Below are 24,526 nucleotides of genomic sequence, written 5' to 3' on the forward strand. Positions count from 1 at the left end.
AGCTGCTGTTTCTGGCATGTAGACAAGTCACTTTCTAGTTCTGGAATTTGAAAGCGTGTAGTTTTGTAGTACTAATTTTTGAACATTCTGCTCTTTAATATTTCATTGAGTCTTTGCATTACATACTGTAGCTGCTCAAACGCAAAAGACATTTGAAAATCCCAGGAATACAGATGCCTTAAACATGACTGTGAAATTCAATTGTCCCTTCTTCACTCTCCTGAATGGAGAAAAACAGGTAGTGAGTGAATAGAGCAGCAGCTGATTTGCTGTTATCTTTCCTCTCTCAGAACTTGCAGTGCACTGAAATCCTTCGAAGCAGTACATGATTTCTCCACATTTCTGCCAATGTATCATTACCCAGCAAGTCTGAGCAGTAATATTACCCCCACAGCAATGTGGAAACGTGATTGTTGTGACTGCAACTAAACCCTAAAAAAAGTACCTGTATATGACAACGTGATACACCTCTCAAACCAAATTTTAGGATTCAGAACACGAGACACCAGCACTTTATAATTCAAATGAAATGTGATGTACAGATCAGCATGCATAATATTGTACTTTTAGTCAGTCAGGCCATGTGTGTAAAATTGTTAACTGCAATGTTTCGAATGTATGGATTGAGAGCCTTTGCTACCCTTTTTACAACAGAACGATTTCTCTTTATTCAGTTTGAATACGTATGGCCCCAGGGTGCAGAATTGAATTGACTTCTCAATACATTGACATTAATAGAAAGTATTCCTAAATGTTTTGTAAAGGAACTGATTTCCTTAGCAAACACTGTAAATTATCCTCATTTACAAGCAGGATTTTGCATCTGTGAGCTATCATGAATGGGATCAGAACCTTTTCGTTTAGTCAATGTTGTGTTAGTTTGTCGACTTACTTAATATACTTGTATGATAATTAAAGCAAAAGCATAAGTGAAATTTATTCTCATTTCATTCTTCTTTTCCAGGTTACATTTCAGGGGAAATATTTCAGAATAGAGCTTGTAACTCAAACACAAAGCACTCTAAATTTTTGAGGAAGGATGCCATCAGTGAATTAATGTCAGAGAAGGATATAAATTATTTAAAAATGTTCAGCATTACCTGACATTTTTTCTTACATCTGGGTATCTTCTTTTCATTTGCTTAATGTGTTATGTCCTTATACTATTCCACACCATAACGACTACTAACACAGCTAACACAGCTTTATTGTCAAAATTTGTATTGCTTTTAATATTTCGCGACAAAACAAACAAAATACAATTTCCTCTGTACACAAAATCCTTCACATCACTGGAATGATGAATGTTACGACCTGGACTATGAGAATGTTTTTCCATTAAGAAACATCCGTCATGCTGAAACTGTGAATTGTTTTTGGTCATCTTAAGGTTCACTGTGGGAAATTAACATGAATGTCTTTTACAATTTTTTCTTGGGACACCTTTTAGTGCTGTTCCTCAGCTGCACTGAAATCAGTGAACTGCTTTCCTTTCACCTTCAGCAAAGAAATGTAGAAATACTGATAAAGAATAGAAAACGCAACACAAAAAGTATTTAAAGAATAAAACTTTTATTGATAGAATTTTTAAAAATACTGTTTCATTGATATTGGTAATTGAAAATATTTTCTAGATATGAAAATACATCAAGTTCATGTAGAATATTTTTCTCATTTCATTCTTCTTTTCCAGGTTACATTTCAGGGGAAATATTTCAGAATAGAGCTTGTAACTCAAACACAAAGCACCCTAACTTTTTGAGGAAGGATGCCATCAGTGAATAAATGTCAGAGAAGGATATACATTATTTTAAAATGTTCAGCATTACCTGACATTTTTTTTTACATCTGGGTATCTTCTTTTCATTTGCTTAATGTGTTATGTCCTTATACTATTCCACAACATAACGACTACTAACACAGCTAACACAGCTTTATTGTCAAAATTTGTATTGCTTTTAATATTTCGTGATAAAACAAACAAAATACAATTTCCTCTGTACACAAAATCCTTCACATCACTAAAATGATGAATGTTACGACCTGGACTATGAGAATGTTTTTCCATTAAGAAACATCCATCATGCTGAAACTGTGAATTGTTTTTGGTCATCTTAAGGTTCACTGTGGGAAATTAACATGAATGTCTTTTACAATTGTTTCTTGGGACACCTTTTAGTGCTGTTCCTCAGCTGCACTGAAATCAGTGATCTGCTTTCCTTGCACCTTGTGAATTTTTCAGTCAGCAAAGAAATGTAGAAATACTGATAAAGAATAGAAAACGCAACACAAAAAGTATTTAAAGAATAAAACTTTTATTGATAGAATTTTTAAAAATAATGTTTCATTGATATTGGTAATTGAAAATATTTTCTAGATATGAAAATACATCAAGTTCATGTAGAATATTTTTCTATTGGCAAAATATAATACATTCTGAAAGGAATCATTTGAAACTTGAAGTAAAATGCTTTAAGACGAACATTTAAGAAACAAATACGTCAAATGCATACTGCTGCAGTATAACAATCCCATTTCAATACTATCAAATTGCAGAACTTGAGAATAAAAATCCAGTGTCCAACTCAAGGGCCGTGCAGTCCACAGCTCTCACTGCTGCCGGTCTTTGGCAGAATCCTCTTTCTCCTGATGATTGTGTGTGTCTGCAGTGCTGCTGTCCAGCTCTGAGCTCTCGGCCAACTGGGTCTTCACAGCAGGGCTGCTGTCAATGGGCAGGATTCTCTCACCCTCCCCGGGCAGCGCCACCCTCGGAGCCTGTATCTGGAGCCGGCCGTCACGCAGGGAGCAGGTCACCGCATCGGCATTCACTCCTTCAGGCAGCACAAAGTCCTGTCTGAACTGCTGGCATCTGTAAGAGTAGGAGCCTTTTCCATCCTCCTGCTTCTTCTCCTGCTTCCCGCTCACCTGCAGCTTCCTCCCCACCTGCTTGACACAGAGCTCTTCTGGGGAAAAGTCTTTTGTGTCCAGAGTTAGAGCAAAGCGCTCTCCCTCGTTCTCCACCTCGTAGGAGACTGGCTGGACCCCCGTCAAGGTTGGGCCTTGGGCAGCTCGCTCTGTCTCTTTAAAGATCCCTTGATAAAGCTGATCCATCAAGTCCAGACCGCTCCTCATCTCTTGCATTTGTCTGAGCATGTCCTGCTCCAGCTGATGGAAGAGGGGTCTGGTCTGTGGCCAGAGACTGCGTACTGGCCAGTGGAAATCCACCAGTGGGCTGAGAGCAGGCTGGAATACATGAGAGCACAGCATCTTCAGTGAATGTGCAGACAGTCTTGCTTCTTCTTGCTGTGAGCTTGCAGTGTTTGCAGCGTCTAGTGATCAGCCTCTTTCTCCCTCAGCTGTCAGGACTCGCTGCTTTTATATCCTCCCGCTAAGAGTTCCAGACACTTCATGAACATTCCTGTCACTGCTGGTGCCCTCTAGTGTGAAAGAGAAAGAAGGGAGGTGAATGCGTCATTTGACTCTCAGTCTAAAACATGAAGTGCAGGAAAGTGCTGTCAGAATGCCGAATGCTTTACGGACTACTTGTATTTAAAATGAATAGGTCAACATTGCAGAGGTCTGAGCACATAGAACATCAATAGCAACACTGTAAGGCAACAGTTATGCTGCGTGATGATAGTGGTGTGCGTGGAGACAGTCGGAGGTTGCATTTGCTTTTAACGGTATTATTGAGCTGCTGTTTCTGGCATGTAGAAAAGTCACTTTCTAGTTCTGGAATTTGAAAGCGTGTAGTTTTGTAATACTAATTTTTGAACATTCTGCTCTTTAATATTTCATTGAGTCTTTGCATTACATACTGTAGCTGCTCAAACGCAAAAGACATTTGAAAATCCCAGGAATACAGATGCCTTAAACATGACTGTGAAATTCAATTGTCCCTTCTTCACTCTCCTGAATGGAGAAAAACAGGTAGTGAGTGAATAGAGCAGCAGCTGATTTGCTGTTATCTTTCCTCTCTCAGAACTTGCAGTGCACTGAAATCCTTCGAAGCAGTACGTGATTTCTCCACATTTCTGCCAATGTATCATTACCCAGCAAGTCTGAGCAGTAATATTACCCCCACAGCAATGTGGAAACGTGATTGTTGTGACTGCAACTAAACCCTAAAAAAAGTACCTGTATATGACGACGTGATACACCTCTCAAACCAAATTTTAGGATTCAGAACACGAGACACCAGCACTTTATAATTCAAATGAAATGTGATGTACAGATCAGCATGCATAATATTGTACTTTTAGTCAGTCAGGCCATGTGTGTAAAATTGTTAACTGCAATGTTTCGAATGTATGGATTGAGAGCCTTTGCTACCCTTTTTACAACAGAACGATTTCTCTTTATTCAGTTTGAATACGTATGGCCCCAGGGTGCAGAATTGAATTGACTTCTCAATACATTGACATTAATAGAAAGTATTCCTAAATGTTTTGTAAAGGAACTGATTTCCTTAGCAAACACTGTAAATTATCCTCATTTACAAGCAGGATTTTGCATCTGTGAGCTATCATGAATGGGATCAGAACCTTTTCGTTTAGTCAATGTTGTGTTAGTTTGTCGACTTACTTAATATACTTGTATGATAATTAAAGCAAAAGCATAAGTGAAATTTATTCTCATTTCATTCTTCTTTTCCAGGTTACATTTCAGGGGAAATATTTCAGAATAGAGCTTGTAACTCAAACACAAAGCACCCTAAATTTTTGAGGAAGGATGCCATCAGTGAATAAATGTCAGAGAAGGATATAAATTATTTAAAAATGTTCAGCATTACCTGACATTTTTTCTTACATCTGGGTATCTTCTTTTCATTTGCTTAATGTGTTATGTCCTTATACTATTCCACAACATAACGACTACTAACACAGCTAACACAGCTTTATTGTCAAAATTTGTATTGCTTTTAATATTTCGTGATAAAACAAACAAAATACAATTTCCTCTGTACACAAAATCCTTCACATCACTAGAATGATGAATGTTACGACCTGGACTATGAGAATGTTTTTCCATTAAGAAACATCCATCATGCTGAAACTGTGAATTGTTTTTGGTCATCTTAAGGTTCACTGTGGGAAATTAACATGAATGTCTTTTACAATTGTTTCTTGGGACACCTTTTAGTGCTGTTCCTCAGCTGCACTGAAATCAGTGATCTGCTTTCCTTGCACCTTGTGAATTTTTCAGTCAGCAAAGAAATGTAGAAATACTGATAAAGAATAGAAAACGCAACACAAAAAGTATTTAAAGAATAAAACTTTTATTGATAGAATTTTTAAAAATAATGTTTCATTGATATTGGTAATTGAAAATATTTTCTAGATATGAAAATACATTAAGTTCATTGGCAAAATATAATACATTCTGAAAGGAATCATTTGAAACTTGAAGTAAAATGCTTTAAGACGAACATTTAAGAAAAAAATACGTCAAATGCATACTGCTGCAGTATAACAATCCCATTTCAATACTATCAAATTGCAGAACTTGAGAATAAAAATCCAGTGTCCAACTCAAGGGCCGTGCAGTCCACAGCTCTCACTGCTGCCGGTCTTTGGCAGAATCCTCTTTCTCCTGATGATTGTGTGTGTCTGCAGTGCTGCTGTCCAGCTCTGAGCTCTCGGCTAACTGGGTCTTCACAGCAGGGCTGCTGTCAATGGGCAGGATTCTCTCACCCTCCCCGGGCAGCGCCACCCTCGGAGCCTGTATCTGGAGCCGGCCGTCACGCAGGGAGCAGGTCACCGCATCGGCATTCACTCCTTCAGGCAGCACAAAGTCCTGTCTGAACTGCTGGCATCTGTAAGAGTAGGAGCCTTTTCCATCCTCCTGCTTCTTCTCCTGCTTCCCGCTCACCTGCAGCTTCCTCCCCACCTGCTTGACACAGAGCTCTTCTGGGGAAAAGTCTTTTGTGTCCAGAGTTAGAGCAAAGTGCTCTCCCTCGTTCTCCACCTCGTAGGAGACTGGCTGGACCCCCGTCAAGGTTGGGCCTTGGGCAGCTCGCTCTGTCTCTTTAAAGATCCCTTGATAAAGCTGATCCATCAAGTCCAGACCGCTCCTCATCTCTTGCATTTGTCTGAGCATGTCCTGCTCCAGCTGATGGAAGAGGGGTCTGGTCTGTGGCCAGAGACTGCGTACCGGCCAGTGGAAATCCACCAGTGGGCTGACAGCAGGCTGGAATACATGAGAGCACAGCATCTTCAGTGAATGTGCAGACAGTCTTGCTTCTTCTTGCTGTGAGCTTGCAGTGTTTGCAGCGTCTAGTGATCAGCCTCTTTCTCCCTCAGCTGTCAGGACTCGCTGCTTTTATATCCTCCCGCTAAGAGTTCCAGACACTTCATGAACATTCCTGTCACTGCTGGTGCCCTCTAGTGTGAAAGAGAAAGAAGGGAGGTGAATGCGTCATTTGACTCCCAGTCTAAAACAGGAAGTGCAGGAAAGTGCTGTCAGAATGCTGAATGCTTTACGGACTGCTTGTTTTAAAAGTGAACAGGTTTAATTAACCTCTCAATGCACCTAGAAAAATAACACGTATTCCTAAATATTTTGTTAGAGAACTGGTTTATTTAATAAACACTGTGATATATCCTTATTTACAAGCTGAATTCCGAACATTTCAGCTGTCATGAATGGTACAGAGCGTTTTCCTTTAATGTTTTTTTAAATTTACTCTCTAGGCCTGTATGACAATTTAATAAATCGAGTGTAATCGAGTTTTATTCTCGTTTTTCTTTTACATTTTATATTTTAGTAGAAAGGCTTGAAAAAGGACTTGTCACTCAAGCGTAGAGCAGTTTATGTTTCTGAGGAAAGAGGCTACGAGTTCTAGACATTTCATGAACATTCCTGTCAGTGCTGGTGCCCTCTAGTGTGAAAGAGAAGGAAGGTGATTAGGTCACCTGTTTTGCACCTGTCTTGTCATTTTAGTGCTGTTGTTTTTGCCCGAGTCTGATATGATTATGTAAGTTTAATAGTTTTGTAAAGGTTTAGATTGGTGATGTGTCAGGAAACAGCTAAGGCTAAAAAATATATATTTTAAAACCCCAGTTTTTATATTTAAAGTGCACTGTTATGTTAAGTCAAAATTACTCAATAGACGGACTGAGTTATACATATTTTTTGTATAACGTAATTTTTGTTTAAATTAGGTCTACACAAGTAGTGGCAACAATACAGAGCAGCATATTTTTTTTACATTAGTTATTGAAATGCAATTATGTCCAATACAAAGTTGTTAATATAATTTTAAGAACTACAGTACCTTAAGGGTATTTAGCCAATATGATGAAAAAATAGCCACCCACTTAAAAATCACATTTTTAATAATATAAGCATTTTAATATAAATTATAACAATAGTGTTTAAATGAACAACACATATAATATTATTTGATCAATTACTCATTTAGATTAATGTGTTTTACTGTACGCATCAATATACATTTTTAAAATGTAGTATATCATTACATTAGGCTACGCTTTCAAAAAGTGAAACCCCTACATCTCTGTGAATTTCTTAAGCAATAAGAACTTAAATGGAGGGTTTTTAGTTTCATAAAAAACTAATTTATCATCACCGCATTAGACTTTTAAAAGTGAAAAACACTGTGCGGCTCACTGAGGTAAGACCACACAGTTCTTCATGGGTGTGTTTTTTTTTTAAATAAAAACTTTAAAAAAATAGTCCGCACATACCGCCTTTACATCTATTTTAAAATGTTCAAACACAGGAGTCTCCCCAGATCCTTTCCCTTTGTGTATATAATAACGTGCCAATATAATAATTAAGTCAATTACAAACGGTATTTTCGTATTATTTCTAATGGGATGGAAGTTTAACATAACGCCAGTTCTGGTGTGAGACAAAATACCCCACAGAACGCATGACGCAAACCTATGTAGACGTGATGACGTAAAGTCGTTCGTTGTGCTTCCCATCATTCTTTTCGCCTATCCTTGGCTTTAGCAGCTGGAGACCAGCAAGATGGTGCCGCCGGTACAAGTGTCAGCGCTGATAAAGGTAGGTTTTGCGCAGGAATAGACTCAGAGGATACAGAAACGTATGTTTTTTTTTTAATACTGTGAAAGTTACTATTACCAGATTATGTTTTGTACACCAATACTATGGAAAAAACATTGCACCGTTATTCTTTAGTTTTTGGTGCAGTGCTAGGCCTCAAGCACACAGAGAGGATAGATACCAAGGTCAGCTCAGTCGTATAACATGAATCTTTGATATATTTTTAGGATTACATAGCGGCAATTATCGTTTATTTTGAGGTTTATATTTATACAAGCCCAGTGTTTTTGTTCTGAAATAAACAGAAAAGCTCCTGTTGCTCGTGAGCTGCGGAAAGGTTAATATGCCTGTGTTTGACTGGTCGGTTTCAAGTCATTAATAATTCTTGTACGTTTTTAGTGTTTTCTTTTTTATTCTTGAATGGTTTATTCCCGTTATTCCTGCATTTTCAAAAGGTATTTCAAGAATCGTTTAAAACCACTACTGTCGTGTTTTGGTAATACGTTTTTATTAAATGTTATTAATGAAATGGTCAAGTCAGGCATTGCATAGAAAAATGTTTTAATTTTTCTGTTCTCACAAATTCAAAAATGTTTGGAAAGCAAGTGATACATTACCCCCCCTATCATCATCAACCCTAATTTTCCCTGTTGCTAACACTAAGTCTTGACCACAGAATGTGTGGAACATTGATTAGAAGTGATCACAGGGCTAATGGATTTCAACTTTGTGTTTTGGTTGTGTTAAAGTTTGCTTTCTTGCACAGAAAAAAATAATTCCCATTTTAGGAAGTGTTTCTTGCATTTCATTCTCAACTATGCCAGTTTACCATCAATTGATTACCTATTTATAACTGTTTAAACAGAAATCGGGGAGAAACCATTATGTTGAAGAGCGATTGCATAGTCCTTTTGCTAAACTTGTTTGACCTACACTCTTAAGTATTTTTTAATCCAGGTTCTGAAAGTAATGAGACAGATAAATAGCTAAAGAAGCAAGTATTTTATTATTTTATTTAGGATACAATAACAAAAAAACAAACAATAAGACTGTTTCAAGTGTATCTCACATTCCATCAAGTTGCCTGTTGCTAGCCAAGCCCAAGAATGTTAAAATGATAACGAGTAGCATCTGTGGTTTCAAAATGGTATTTTTTATTATTCCCAAGGTGCGTTTCCCTTTTTTTCTATTTTTCCTTTGTTAAAGGCATTAACACCAGTAATACGTAGATGATCTGGGTCCTTCACAAGGGTCCTCCAGGACCAGGGTTGGAAAGTGTTGCTTTACCTGACAGATAGATGTTGTTTCAAGAAATTGTGCAAATCTGATGTACAACTGAATATTAATCTCAAGAGCTCTAATATAATTGTACTTGAACAGAATGCATTGTTGGTATGTTATGAAATATTAATTTATCCTGATGACACTTTTGTCCAAAAACTAGGACCTTGATTCTTATTACCTGTCTCTTATGTGCAGGTTTTGATCATGATGAATGCTTTGGGGTTTACAAGAGCAGTCTGGCTAAAGTACTTACAGCAACCAGTGTCCCCCATCTGGGATTTAAAAACAAACTTCTAGCCAAGAGTCGAGAGCCCTAACAGCTTCTCCACACTGCTGTTTTAGTTATAGTCTTCTAAATCTGTGTTGCATGTAAATGTAAAATAAACTTAAAAAATTGATATTTTTTTAGTAGGAAGCATAGAAGTTGTGGAGTTGATTTAATAGTGCTTTAAAAAGCAGAATGAGTTTAATATTAGAGTTTAAGAATTGAGCTCATGCATCAAAGATTTAATTTGTTTTCTTTGATTTTTCTTAATTGCAGACAACCAGATGGTCAGCCTTGCTTGTTGGGATAATCTATGGAAAGATGAGATATGGTAGGTTTCTAGAGGAACCTGGGTCAGGATAAAACTATGCAATTTAAGTGTATTACAAACTCAGAAACTCATGGTTCTGGATTTAAGACATTTGGCTGAGCATTGGCAATTGTTACTGTTCGCCCCTTACTAGGTTATCAGCTCAAGAGGGTGTTGGCAGTGCTGTACAAAAATGTTCTACTTGGATATTATTACTTCAAAATTTGCTTTAAAATAAAGTGTTAATTCATTAAGTAGATGCTAATAGGCTAATTGGTAGTGTTTGTAGACATTCACATTTTCACAAAACTTTTTTGGATATATTAGATCTCGGTCTCAGCCCAAGTGTGTAGAATTTGAATAGGCCTTCTAGGAATTAATGGAATTGACTTCACTGGCTTTTTGTCATGTTTTAGACTACCTGAAGCCCATTGCAGAGGAAGAGAGGAGGATTGAGGCAGAGGAGAAAAAGGCTAGAGAAGAGGCTGAGCGCATTGCAAAACAGCTGGCAGAAGGTAACTTTCTTTTTTCTCTCTTCACACCAGAGCGCTACACCTTCTGGTCTCCTGGTTTATAAGTTTAACTTCTATCTCACTCACTGGTCTCTTACCCCAGGGATTCCCAAACCTGGTCCTGGTGACCCACCCACCTGCTGTTTTTTATTGTAGCTGAGCGCTTTACTTAAATGAATCCTTAATTAAACCCACAAGTTGTATGATTAGAAGCTTTGCAAGTTTTTTTTAATCCAAAGATTGAAGATTTTAAGAATTTATCTCTTTTTTTGTGTTAGTAAACAATGAAGTTAATTGGCCACCTGTGAAAATGTGTTAAGGAGTGTATCATCACTGCAAGAAACCTTACAGTTTGCTCAACCTTAAAGCTATAGCATTATGGTTTATCACACTGTGCCCTCATAACTTAAATGTTTTTCTTTTAACAGCCAATGAAGACACCATACTGAAATGAATCATAATTGGGAAATATTCCTTTTTTTGTGAATAAAGAAAATGGACCTGTGCATCTGGATTGTGTGGCTTATTTGGATTTCGTAAACGTTCTTTATTTGTAAAGTAAGATTTAAAAATAAACCATGTCAACCATGTCTGTTTTGCCATTTAATCTATAAACCCTGAAAAATCTTCATGGACTTCTGTTCTGATGCTTTTCATTTCTGATTTGGAATTTTCTGCTCTTTATGACAGGGATGGGTGTATTACATGTGTGGAGAAGAACAAACATTTTTATAGGCATTCCCTGTTTCCTAAGGTGTTCCTTTGATTTCTTTCATCATATTCAGTAGATGGACTCATGGGGAAAAAAAAGTACACTGTATTGTAATTCAGTAAAGGCTAGAGCTTTCTCTCTTAGCATTAATATGCTTGAAAAGCTCTTTATAAATTTATATATCAGTAACATTAGCAAGTTACTTTGATGTCATGAACATGTAGTGAATTTTTAATCATTACTTTTTACAGGGCCTTGATTTAAGCTCGATGCTTCCAATAGCAACAGGAGACACTGATATACTGTACAAGGCATGCTTAATCTGGGGAAAAGTGCACCACCTGCTGGACCCTTGCAGTGGCAGCCTTGTTTTCTTTAGGTTTCCTTTCCTAATATTGATCAGGTCCAGCATTTTCTCTTATCTTATCTGATGTCTGATAAAATCAGGCTACACAGTGGTAAATGCTGTGGAATTAAATGGATTACTTTCTGCTTGGTGTATCACCTGATGGCTCATACAGTGCCTATATGACACCCTGCTGAATCTGGCAAAAAGTTTATGTATTTTTATGCCACCCCTGCTAATTTGTTGTTTTTCTGTTGCTGTTCTGTCAGAATCAAAACAAATTGGTCTAAACTTCAAACAAATGTCTTTAAGTTAGCTGTTTACAGTGTTCATATATGAATTTCTGATGCTTGTTCTGTTCATGAGAAGACAGGTACAGCTGCTGTAGTAGTAATGAAAGGCATACATTTTAGTATATTTAACACCTCCATCCTAATTTATTTGAATGCTTTCTTGTTTTAAAACTATTTTGTTTATAAAACTGTAATGTGCCATGCTTAATAATTTGATCTTTTTTTCTGAATGCTATTGTAATTGATTAATTGCAGCCACAAGCCATTTCAAAATGTGTTTAATATTTTGGGGGCAAATCTTGCACTGCAGTGTAACTTTTGAAAGCTCTGTGACTTTGGGGGCAGTATTTTAAAATTTACACTGCAAAAGGTGTTATCTGCCCTTCAGCTTTGGAGAGTGCAGAGATTAATACAGAAGGAAACATAATCCTCTGCTGGTTTATGATAAATCCTGGGATTTAGGTCACAAGCCAATATAAGAAAGTGCTGAGTTAACAGTGGTGCCTTCATCATCGGGTCCACTTGAGAAGGATTGTGATTACTGAAGGCCTCCAGGTTATAATATGTGGGTGAGGTAATATGATCTGAAACTATTTTAGACAGAAAACTGATCTTTTTTTATTGAGTTGCTGGAGATATATTCACCAACATTTAATTGACTTAGTATACATCAAACAAAGTTAATTGGAAAGCGTTAAGTTGATTTTAGGAGTTTGAACTTCACTACAATAACAACAAGAGCCATTGTGTAACTGTATTCTATCTGAAATGCTACTAAAGCAAAAACACAATGTTCTTCCACAGTTTCGGCATCCATTTTCTTCAAGAATATATGACAACATTAGAGAAGATATAAATCGGCCTAACCCAATGGTCAAACCTCACTTAAGTATTCCAAGGGGATTTATTATAGAAAATGGCAAATGCACTGTAAAGTGTAACATTTTTGTTTCCAAACAAGAGATAAAAGTACTGACGGTGACATACATTAGATCAAGGGTAGCTTCAATTAATAGTGACAGGAAAAAGGGTTGTAAAGGAATATAATATGAAGAAAATGGAGGTTTGTGTCCAAAGGTTTTATCCAGAAATAGGACCTCTGGAGCAAATGAAAGTCACTCAGCATAAATGTATCATTTTCTGTGAAACCCATAACTATGAAAATAAAGAGCCAACAAACATGCTATTTTTGAATTAACAGCTTTGTGATCACTTAATGTTTTATTGGCTCGTACAGTTTTAAAGAAAGCTCTGGAGCGCAGCAGGCATTTGTGATATATTTAAATATCCTGACCAGTAGGGGTGTCATGGTTTAAATGCACCATAGGGAAGGCTCCACTGATTTAGCGTTCAGGCTTATTCTAAATGACGCTGCGAGAGTGCTAAATACCTGGATTCCTGGGGATAATGAAATAAAATTAGACCGTGGTTTTCCAAATCGACCTTGGCAGATTAAATATGAACACAATTAGCAACAGATGCTTGGAAAGTGCTGATTGTTTCTGCCGGATAAGAAGATTTATGAGCTGGTGAATCACCAGTTTCAAACTCTCAGGGCAGGCAATGTGCCTTCAGCAACAAATGAATGTTGTATGCCATTTACAAACACCCAGCTTTGTCCCTCTCATAGACATATACAGTACCTCATGAATTTGAAGGCTTTGTTGAGATGCCCAATTAAGAACCCACACTACTTAAAATTAGTTATTTAATGATCGGTGTGTGCATTGTTAGGTACAGGGACATCAGTGCCAATAAAAATGAGGAACAGGTTTTTTTCAGCTTTTGAAAGAATTGGGCTAACATGATTAGATGTGAGGTTAGATTTACATAAAAACTGACCCTCCACATTCCACATTAATGACCTCTCGTTTACTGTATAAATACACTTTCATATAATGTGAAATTTGTGTGATAAACAAACAGCCAAAAACACTAACAACATGTGATAAATTATATACATTTTTTATTTTTATTATTCCCCTGCAAAATAAGTTCAGCTTTGCAAGACCCATGTGGTTAGCTTAGGATGCCTAATTATTCATTAGTTTATGGTCTTTGAAGGTGTTACAAGCTCCATGACACTTTAAAATGTTATATTTCAGTAATAAAACAATATGGTGAGCTGAAATGTTGCTTAGTTACATTCAGAGCACATTGTGATTCTAAACCTGCAGGACCAAATGCTGCAATTCCAGGATAAAGAGACATGTTCTGAAAGATGTTTAGGCCCATCCTTCAGTGACACCTGTTTCACACAATGAGAGAAACATCATCTCATGAAAGAGAAGCAAAGTCTTATTTGTTAGACAGATTTCAAACTGCAATTGCTGAAGTGTACACTGTCTGCCTTTTGAATGGAATGAGCAAGTTTTATTTTCCTGTACTCTGTAATAGTATATTCTACAGATACTTTATACAGTAGACCTACTATATATTTACACTTCCAATATATTTACAATATATCTACAAACAGTGGCCCACAATGTAATGTACTTCAAAGTTGCATACAAGAAATGTATTCTGTAAACATATTTTATATGGATAAAAATGGAATATGACCTCTCACTCATTCTAATCCATCGTTTCAAGAAAGCAGAATTACAAGCAATGTAATTTTGTAACTTCATATGTAATATTATGGTTCTAACAATACACTTCCCATATAAAATGAAAAACAATCCACTATTGTTTTGTGTGTAAAATGGTTAATTACCATGGCAATAAGCATTAGATGTTCTCTGTGAGTTCCACAAGCACTAACATAGGTATTCTTACAAGAGACAGAAAAAACTAAATTCCATCCATACTTCAAACTTTTTGCTTGTGTCTCTTTAAAACCAACAGAAATTGGGTGGGGTTTCAAATTCTGAAAGGTGCGCTACACTAACAGGCACCTATCTAGCATATATACAAATACATGTATCATACACATAGCTTCCTTCACAAAATGATGTTTCTGTGTTGTGCATGGAATAACAGATCTTGAGGATGTATGAGCATATTACTGAAGGTCTGATCCAAAATGCACTGTACTTATGTTTCTACTGTCCTATTCAGTCTCTGCCCATAGCACCTTACAGCAAAGAAAAGCCTGTTGATTTTCTGAAGAAGAAAAAACATGCTGACTGTTTCATACACAAATACACACATACACATATTTACAGTGGACATGCACATGCAATAGAGAAGAAAAGCAACTTTTGTATTCTCATACTTTTGCAGCTACAAAAATGTAGCAAAATAAGCTAAATAAAATTTGCAAATAAACACTTTTTCATCACCTCACCGTATATATCCATATATACTTTGGATAAGATATGTACTTCAACAGCTTGGTACAGAACCAACCTTGGGTTGGAGTGAAAGTACTGTTAACAAAAGACAAGTAATCGTGAGAGCTTGGAGGGTGATCAGAAATATTCCTGAATTGTCTTACTTATCTTGCTAATAGGAATACTCCACACTGAAATCCTTTTAGTAAATATCAATATAATTTTAAGAACTAAACACTAGGATAATTACTGTAGCATTGTTATTTTTTTCCAAAAAGTAATTCACCTAATGTAAATGGTTTTTGACTGGAAGTAAACAGGCCAAAAAAAGCCTGTTTTGGGAATAATTAGGTTATTTTCAAGCAATGCCTAAAGTAGAAGCTTACAATTGCCATGATTCAGATCAGAAACATCAAAGCCCTGTACTTTCAGACCTGGAGAGGGAATTAAAAATATATCCTTCATACTACTATATTTTTTGATAGGAGATTATATTTACTTTTTATCCATCCTAGTTTAGAGAATAAGATAGTTGAGTCTAATGTGCTTCTTAAAATTAGTTGGATATGTTGTTAATGTAGCATCACTCGTTAAGGGTAGAAATTCTGTAAATTTTCCTTCTTAGAACCTGTGCAAATACATTTTACATAGAAAAATAGACTCATATTCAGCACCCATTTGGAACCAAGAGATTGCTAGAGTATCACAAACACTGTAAAACCTTCCAGACATACCTCAGAAGTCTTAAAAAGGTCAATAATCTGTCATCAGATAAGGTATAAACATCCATTAGGAATAATGTAATTGGAAAAGATGCTTTTAATAATCATATTTTATAAATATTTTCATGTTCCAATTTTACTTGGTGGTTGGTACTCTTTAAATTACCAGTACATGGATATTCTGTAATAAAAAGGATACAATTGTGTTTTGTGCTTTGACAAAACTGAATTTTAGTAAATGGTTCTGGTGAGGCAGAAAGAAAACAACACTCTGAGATCTCTGCCACCACACAGTCCACATGCATTGAGCTGGATTTATCGGAGATCTTAATTTTGAATAAGGAGATATATTATTAATGAATACCAATTTTCTTTACTATAAAAACAAAGAGGCAGGTACAGCACATGATATCAAAAAATGAAAATTGATCAGTTACCTGTATTGCTTTTTTTTTGTTTCAGCAGGCAAGATATAGAAGGAAAAGTATGACAAGACACAAACAGTAATCAATGCTATTTTGGTAAGTGAAAGAGAATGGGGACCTTTGTCCAGGTCTGAAACATTGGCCAGCACCAAACGCAGAAGTGCAGTTCAGAGCTCCTATGTTGGCCATCCAGTGAAAAAGTCCCTCTCTTTGTGTTCATGATCTTTCTGTTAGAATGGTCTCCCCCTTTTTTGCAGTCCTGAGTGAGAGGCTAAGAAGCACTCTGGAAGTCCAGCAGTCCTTTGAGACACAAGGCTTAACTAACGGAGCATGTCTTAGACTGTGAACCTCCGCTAGGGTTTGCACTGGCCGCTACAGAACAAAAAAAAGAGAAGAACAGCAATAAAACACAGGTGTCACCAAATCAATTTGCAAAGTGTGGTGATCTTGATGCCAGTCAAAATAATTCTGACTTATGCAGGTGATTGGTGAATATACAGTAACAAGCATTCCTCAGTACTTTCAGTCACCTGCATGGGTAAGGCAGGAGTCAGTAATGCAATCTGGTTTCTGTAACACAGTCATTCTGTAACATACCTACACTGTTGTTAATGTTAAACGCATAAGAACACCACATTTTAAATCTGTTATTTAGTATGTGACCGAATGTCTACCATATCCTGATTATCTGTCATGAATTCTCTGTATCACTGTATCTGTATTAGGCCAGCAGCCATATCACTCTGCAACTCACAACTGGTAACCCACTGAACCTCAGCAGGTGTGAGCCTGGTCAGTACCTGGATGGGAGACCTCCTGGGAAAAACTAAGGCTGCTGCTGGAAGAGGTGTTAGTGGGGCCAGCAGGGGGCGCTCACCCTGCGGTCCATGTGGGTCCTAATACCCCAGTATAGTGACGGGGATACTATACTGTAAACAGGTGCCGTCCTTCGGATGAGATGTAAAACCGAGGTCCTGACTCTCTGTGGTCATTAAAAATCCAAGGGTGTTTCTCGAAAAGAGTAGGGGTGTAACCCTGGCTTCCTGGCCAAATTTCCCATTGGCCCTTACCAATCATGGCCTCCTAATAATCCCCCTCTATGAATTGGCTACATTACTCTGCTCTCCTCCCCACTGATACAGTGCCTTGCGAAAGTATTCGGCCCCCTTGAACTTTTCAACCTTTTGCCACATTTCAGGCTTCAAACATAAAGATATACATTTTTTATTTTATGTGAAGAATCACCAACAAGTGGGACACAATTGTGAAGTGGAACGAAATCTATTGGATTTTTGAAACTTTTTTAACTAATAAAAAAATGAAAAGTGGGGCGTGCAAAATTATTCGGCCCCCTTGCGTTAATACTTTGTAGAGCCACCTTTTGCTGCGATTACAGCTGCAAGTCGCTTGGGGTATGTCTCTATCAGTTTTGCACATCGAGAGACTGAATTTCTTGCCCATTCTTCCTTGCAAAACAGCTGGAGCTCAGTGAGGTTGGATGGAGAGCGTTTGTGAACAGCAGTTTTCAGCTCTTTCCACAGATTCTCGATTGGATTCAGGTCTGGACTTTGACTTGGCCATTCAAACACCTGGATACGTTTATTTGTGAACCATTCCTTTGTAGATTTTGCTGTATGTTTGGGATCATTGTCTTGTTGGAAGATAAATCTCCGTCCCAGTTTCAGGTCTTTTGCAGACTCCAACAGGTTTTCATCCAGAATGGTCCTGTATTTGGCTGCATCCATCTTCCCCTCAATTTTAACCATCTTCCCTGTCCCTGCTGAAGAAAAGCAGGCCCAAACCATGATGCTGCCACCACCATGTTTGACAGTGGGGATGGTGTGTTGAGGGTGATGAGCTGTGTTGCTTTTACGCCAAACATATCGTTTTGCATTGTGGCCAAAAAGTTCGATTTTGGTTTCATCTGACCAGAGCACCTTCTTCCACATGTTTGGGGTGTCTCCCAGGTGGCTTGTGGCAAACTTTAGACGAGACTTTTTATGGATATCTTTGAGAAATGGCTTTCTTCTTGCCACTCTTCCATAAAGGCCAGATTTGTGCAGTGTAAGACTGATTGTTGTCCTATGGACAGACTCTCCCACCTCAGCTGTAGTTCTCTGCAGTTCATCCAGAGTGATCATGGGCCTCTTGGCTGCATCTCTGATCAGTCTTCTCCTTGTCTGAGCTGAAAGTTTAGAGGGACGGCCAGGTCTTGGTAGATTTGCAGTGGTCTGATACTCCTTCCATTTCAAGATGATCGCTTGCACAGTGCTCCTTGGGATGTTTGAAGCTTGGGAAATCTTTTTGTATCCAAATCCGGCTTTAAACTTCTCCACAACAGTATTACGGACCTGCCTGGTGTGTTCCTTGGTCTTCATGATGCTCTCTGCGCTTTCAACAGAACCTTGAGACTATCACAGAGCAGGTGCATTTATACAGAGACTTGATTACACACAGGTGGATTCTATTTATCACCATCAGTCATTTAGGACAACATTGGATCATTCAGAGATCCTCGCTGAACTTCTGGAGTGAGTTTGCTGCACTGAAAGTAAAGGGGCCGAATAATTTTGCACGCCCCACTTTTCATTTTTTTATTAGTTAAAAAAGTTTCAAAAATCCAATAGATTTCGTTCCACTTCACAATTGTGTCCCACTTGTTGGTGATTCTTCACATAAAATAAAAAATGTATATCTTTATGTTTGAAGCCTGAAATGTGGCAAAAGGTTGAAAAGTTCAAGGGGGCCGAATACTTTCGCAAGGCACTGTATATACTACTATATATTCATGTGTGTTCACTTAAAGACAACATAAAATGGCATAACACTTATACAAGTTGTCGTATCCTTAACCTCTGCCTCCATGGACAGCAGTTCTTGCAGTTCTCTCTCTCTCTGAAGTATACATGCATGATACTTAACAACCTTGAAACGTGTTGTGCCTCCATGGGAAGTTGAGGTAATTCTTACAGGCATTGGTTTGCAGTACTCCTAGATTTGCTAGCCTATTTTAACAATATGTGATCAAGGAGTAATGATCGGCGTGTGCTAATTATTGCTGTGTGAATCCACTGGCTAAAACAGTTTGCACACAACAATAATATTCTGGAGGCAAAAGTCCCTCAAATATTACAGTGAAGAACAAGATCAAGATATTATGTTGGGAGATTTGGGAATGATAAATTATAATTTCAGCTGGGAACTGGGTAAGCTTGCCAATTAAGTCTTGAATTGGTTTATAAAAAGAGAGATGCCTTTTTATGGAATATGTTGGCTGGAAACCAAGATAACACATCACTATCCAGTGACACAATAGAAGATTGTGACAGAGCAGGTCCTCTTTACCTTTCTTTGCAGCAGCAGCTGCTGCTTCTTCCTCCTTCCTTTTCTTCTCCTCTTCAATAGCCTTCATTTTGGCCTCATACTCATCGGCCCTGGCCTTCCACTCCTTCCTGTTGTTCATCAGGCCATCGTACATGGGAGTGATGGCATCATGGAACCTGGAGAACTCCTGCAAGCAAGGAACATGGCAGATGAGTCTGCACCCAGCATAAAACAAAAGTTGCAGCTAAACAGATGTTTGGGAAGAGGTCAGCTTGTAATCTTGCACTTCTGCTCGCTTATCTCCTCTGATCTCCTTCCTCCACCCCATTTTCATCCTGGCAGCTGCCTCCCTGGTTCATTCCTCCCAAGTTGGGTGGGGTGGGTAGTGTCAGCTTTGATTTTAGGGCCCACGTTGTCATTGTTTGTGCCAAACATTAAAATATTAATTATGCTAGTCCTTTACATAATCACATTAATTAGAATTTCACAACTAATAAAATGGTGTTCTTAGAAATCCACTTCTGCTTGTTACATCTTTATTATGAGCTGCCAAACTACAAACATAGCTTTTTATCTGTTTATTAAAAAAAAAAAAACATAACATGGCATTTAAAGAAATAATATCCTTGTCAAAACTGAAGATACTGTATCACAAAGGTAACTCTTATCTATTCAATGTCATCCTATTATGAACATAATGTCCAATATACCCTCGTGGAAAAGCTTTTTGGATTGAATCTGCAGGTTATGCTTAGGAAACCCACTTTCTTAACTTAGTTACATAAATCTCCTCCATAAAGTAACCTGTACTAGTTCATCCGTTATATGTAAGGATCTTATTCTGGTGAAGACTGTGGGAAGCTGAAGCCTACTCCAGATGTATGGGGCTCAAAACAGAACCCTGTAATACCTGGATCAGGGACCAGCTCATGAAATAGCCAGTCCCAGCCTGCAGTCAAACACAGGGCAAACATACATGTACAAGCCCAACACAGACATCTGAGGAAAACTCTGGAGTTGTGAGGTGCTGTTGCTACACCACTGTGGCATCTTATCATACAACGATTCAGGTCAAACAGTTTAGCTCAAAGCAATAATTTTCTCACTGTGTTTTTTCATCTAAAATACCTGCTACCAGTATGGCCCATTTTAACAGAACTTTGAGAAGCACGTTGACCAGCATAACACAAGACTCCATGTAAAAGTGCAGACTGTACCTTGTACACGAAGGAGCAGACAAAGTCAATGAAACCACACTGGAGCTTCGGGAGTTCAGCTGCTTTATTTCTGTCCATCATAGGCTAGGGTCACCAAAAATATGAAATAAAGTCAAACACACAACAAATGATTTTGGCTAGAAAATTATTCTAAAAATAAAAAGGTGGAAAAGAGTAATGGGATGAAATTGCTTGAACAGAATTCTGGATTATATGCTGATTCAGACAAAGTGGAATAGTATAATTCTTTTAAACTAACGAAAATGTATAGATTTTGTCTAAGCTGCATAATAAAACTGGAGCAGTATTTAGGGACCTAGAGTAGTTAGCAATGCTGTTCTCTCCTTGGGCAAGCCAAATAACTCAGACTGCTCCTGTAAAATGCTTGCCAATATAAAGAATATTCTCCATGTCAAATAAAATATTTTTTCTCAACTGAATTACCTAAATAAAAGATAAATTATTATACAAACATGAAAATACAACTGCTTAATTGTGGCAGAATATGACTGGCACATAATACTGCTTGAATGAATATTTTCATTTTGCATGTGATGTGTGAGAAACATGGTGGTAAAAAAAAAAACCATCACTCACAATGGGATTCTGCTGTAGCACAGTCCTTTCCAGATCACCCTGCTCCCAGAATTCTGCTGCTACAGACAAAGCCACCTTAGATATAAAGAAAATAAGAAAAGTGATGGTTAGAAATGTGCTTTGGACAAACATCCAGCATCGGGACATTAGTTTTCAACTAAGGTAGTGATGAATAGTAAGACCTGACCATTAAGGGTGACCAGAAAATGTTCTACAGAATGCAGTGGAAAAGTCGCTACACTCTTAGAAAGAAAATACATGTATGGAAAGAAAATTCCTATGAACTATGAAAATTTAAGTATTTGGAGTCTTACTCAAAATCAGAGAGTCAATGTGGAAGGAATGTAATCCTAACTAATATAATAATTATGCTTTTAGAAAGCGACTAATCATTTTGGTAATGTATTTACCTTGCTCTGTACTTCCCATGGTTTTGTAATGGCTGATAAGTCACATGCAGTCATCATCATGGCCCTACAGTTCATCAGAAATACACATGGCAATTATTTTTTTAGCAGTATTTCAATATTTTGTGTATTATATTAGGCAGAGATAGTGTTTATAAGCATTATTTTCATTTTTTTCTTCAACAGCAAACAGAAAAAAACATATTCAAGTAACTCAACAGACAACTCTGATCCAACACATGATAGTATTTGATTTCATACCAGAAAGCTAAAAATATTTTCACTCACATCACAATTTCTTTCCTTGTTGTCTCCAGTGATAAGAAATCTACCCACTCCTTTTCATTTTCATAAGTCTTCGACAAGTCAACAATTTTCTGAAACATGGTCCTCTTTCTATTGTTAGAAAGAAAAGCAAATCAATAATAGTTTAGTCTTTTTTTAAATCAGTCTTTTCCAACTGTCTGAAACGAATGTCTCCACAACTCTCAGAATGCACAGCAAGATCTTCAAATATTGATGAGATTTAATTAAGAAAAGTTTAATAATGCAAGCACAATATTTCTATTAAAGTAAAACTGACTTCAAATACCTATATACACACAATACAATATCAAAAAACAGCATGCTGAATATTATTTTTTTATTCTATAGTTTGCAGTGTGAAAATCCCACTTATTTCACTCTTATTGGTATTGTATTGGCTATACACATCTCTCTGAAAGTACTGAAACAGCACAATATAGTGGATGGAAGTTTAAACACAAAGGATAAATTCACATTTGTATCTTCTTTCTATTTTTAAGATGACATTTTGAGAGCTCCTGATTGCCACATACATACATTATTTATTTATAATGCCTGAAAATATCTGACTTTGAACAAATATTACAAAAGTAGTAATATATTTCAGATGTCACTCACTTGAAATAAAGTGCCAAGTCTGTTGCAATAATGGCAATATCCATAAGGTGGATTACATGTTCTATCTGTCTTCTGTTCAGGTTTTGGTAAATGTTTAAGGACTGTGCAAGAGAGGAGAGAAGATTAATTGAACAGGGTTTATATTCCTTTCAAAGATAATATAATATGAACCAGTTAACCATGTCAACGTGTCTGTTTTTATATCTGCCTTTAAAACATGAATTAGTGAGAAAAGCTTTGATCAAACTGTAATGAAAAACCGTATTTTGCAAAAACATCTTAAATGTAACCAGCTCAGCAGCATTGTTAAGATATACTCCAATTTTAAAGGCAAGAATATTTTTTGGATTCAAGTACAATTTAAGATGTTTTTTTTATATTTATATTTAAGGTGATATAAAAATCTGGTTTTTAGTATGTTAGGATTTTACACTGAATTAATATCAGAGACAAGTGCATTTTAGAGCATGTATACATATAAAATGAAGGTCATTAGACTTTGCCTAGAGTCATGGTAAGGAGAACATACATTTTCTTTATGTACATTTATGGTACTTTTATATTAGGATCTTCATACAAATTCTCTCCTCAAAGAAACAAGAATGCACTTTACATTTTCCAGCCATTCTTTCTCAGAAATTCTAGCATTCACAGAAACCTGAAGCCTATCCTGATTCAAACAGGAGCCTATTGTTTCCACTCTAGATACAGTATACACTCCACACAAAAGGTACCCCTGGCCAGAACTGAACCAAGACACAAGAGCAACATACTGTACAGTGTTTCATACATGATGTCCAAGAGCACTGTATGTTGAATTGGATCAAAAATGGGTATTTGCTATGTAGCAAATTTTCTGAAACTTATCTTTTGCCGGTTATGCTACCTTTGATCATAGAAAAATGTGACTGAAAAGATAGCCGAACAAAAGGACTGAGGAATGAGTCTTATATAGTTGTATATACTGTAATACCAACCTCTTCTGAAAGTAAAAACTTGCCAAATTCTAAATGGTGCCTCTCAAGGATGGACGAGCCGTGGAGCTTTGCCAGTGGATTTTGTGATCTGTCAGAAAAAGAAAGTAATTTAATTGAAGAACAAATATAAGTATACTGTATATCAAATGAGAGGTTCACATCCTCTCACTATTGTATATTGCCATGTGCTGCTTTCAATCTTATAGCAGAACATTACAGTACAATGGATATGATTGTTATAATGCATATACACAAAGCATACTCACTTCATCTGGTATAGATTGTTTGTTCCTCTGTGATCAATATCATGCAAGAAAGCAGCTGTGATCATTGCCATCACCTCCAGATCAGTGTAGTACCTCTTTAACTTCCCTGTCTGCCACAAAAGACACAAAGATAACAGGATACATGAGTCCGTCGCATAGGTGCAAACATGAATGTAAACACAGTCCAATTTGACATTCACACATTTTGAGCTCAAGCTTTGCACAGAAAAGATTAGTTCCCCTTGAAAAACAGAAAAAAACCCAAGAAGCCTTCTTTAGGTGTCACCTGAATTATCCTCTATTTGTTCATTTGCAGACTGCATGCTCATGGATGTGCTGATTTTCTGTATCAATGTGAAGTCAAAGATAGTATTTACCCGATTTTCATAAAAAAAACAAGGGATTCTGTCAGGGATCAAGCAAGGCTCAGGCTGTTAAGTTATGTGCTGTTGGAATAATCAGATACCAGACAGGAACTTTCTACATCTTCAACCACTCACGTACTATCATATCAGTTACAATATTTCTTGAAACATTTTTATGTGAAAACTTCACATATGAAAGGTATCATCATCAACAACAACAACAACAACAACAACAACAACAACAACAACAACAACAACAACAACAACAACA

The 24,526-nt window shown here is 37.1% G+C and overlaps 2 protein-coding genes, 1 long non-coding RNA gene and 1 pseudogene across 4 annotated transcripts in view; 1 reads left to right on the plus strand and 3 right to left on the minus strand.

Annotated features, from left to right (window-relative positions):
* Positions 1–2,298: 2,298 nt before the first annotated feature.
* Positions 2,299–3,412, minus strand: LOC148672868 (heat shock protein beta-11 pseudogene; annotated as a pseudogene).
* Positions 3,413–5,362: 1,950 nt separating this feature from the next.
* On the minus strand, positions 5,363–6,356 carry LOC148672869 (heat shock protein beta-11-like). Its single transcript, XM_088628828.1, has one exon. The coding sequence runs from the start codon at positions 6,211–6,213 to the stop codon at positions 5,557–5,559; it is 657 nt and encodes a 218-aa protein (XP_088484954.1). The 5' UTR covers positions 6,214–6,356; the 3' UTR covers positions 5,363–5,556.
* Positions 6,357–7,886: 1,530 nt separating this feature from the next.
* LOC148672870 (uncharacterized) lies at positions 7,887–10,995 on the plus strand. Its single transcript, XR_015935889.1, has 4 exons — positions 7,887–8,034; positions 9,860–9,914; positions 10,310–10,408; positions 10,834–10,995. It is a non-coding gene; the product is annotated as an uncharacterized LOC148672870 (long non-coding RNA).
* A 2,710-nt stretch (positions 10,996–13,705) lies between these two features.
* Positions 13,706–24,526, minus strand: part of pde6b (phosphodiesterase 6B, cGMP-specific, rod, beta) — a 35,262-nt gene continuing 24,441 nt past the window's right edge. For both annotated transcript variants that reach the window (XM_088628837.1, XM_088628835.1), the window contains exons 14-22: positions 23,891–24,000; positions 23,625–23,712; positions 22,648–22,748; positions 22,012–22,119; positions 21,727–21,790; positions 21,317–21,391; positions 20,720–20,803; positions 19,524–19,689; positions 13,706–16,550 (exon numbers count right to left, since the gene is read on the minus strand). In XM_088628837.1, the coding sequence (XP_088484963.1) occupies positions 16,495–16,550; positions 19,524–19,689; positions 20,720–20,803; positions 21,317–21,391; positions 21,727–21,790; positions 22,012–22,119; positions 22,648–22,748; positions 23,625–23,712; positions 23,891–24,000 (852 nt within the window). In that variant the 3' untranslated portion in view covers positions 13,706–16,494. The remainder of the gene's footprint in view (positions 16,551–19,523; positions 19,690–20,719; positions 20,804–21,316; positions 21,392–21,726; positions 21,791–22,011; positions 22,120–22,647; positions 22,749–23,624; positions 23,713–23,890; positions 24,001–24,526) is intronic.

The sequence above is a fragment of the Lepisosteus platostomus genome, chromosome 4 (genome assembly GCF_059453375.1).
Source record: "Lepisosteus platostomus isolate fLepPlt1 chromosome 4, fLepPlt1.hap1, whole genome shotgun sequence".
Lineage (NCBI taxonomy): Eukaryota > Metazoa > Chordata > Actinopteri > Semionotiformes > Lepisosteidae > Lepisosteus > Lepisosteus platostomus.

Bases quoted from the DNA above. Each gene is read 5' to 3' on its own strand.
- LOC148672869 (XM_088628828.1), bottom strand. From the start codon at position 6,213: ATGCTGTGCTCTCATGTATTCCAGCCTGCTGTCAGCCCACTGGTGGAT.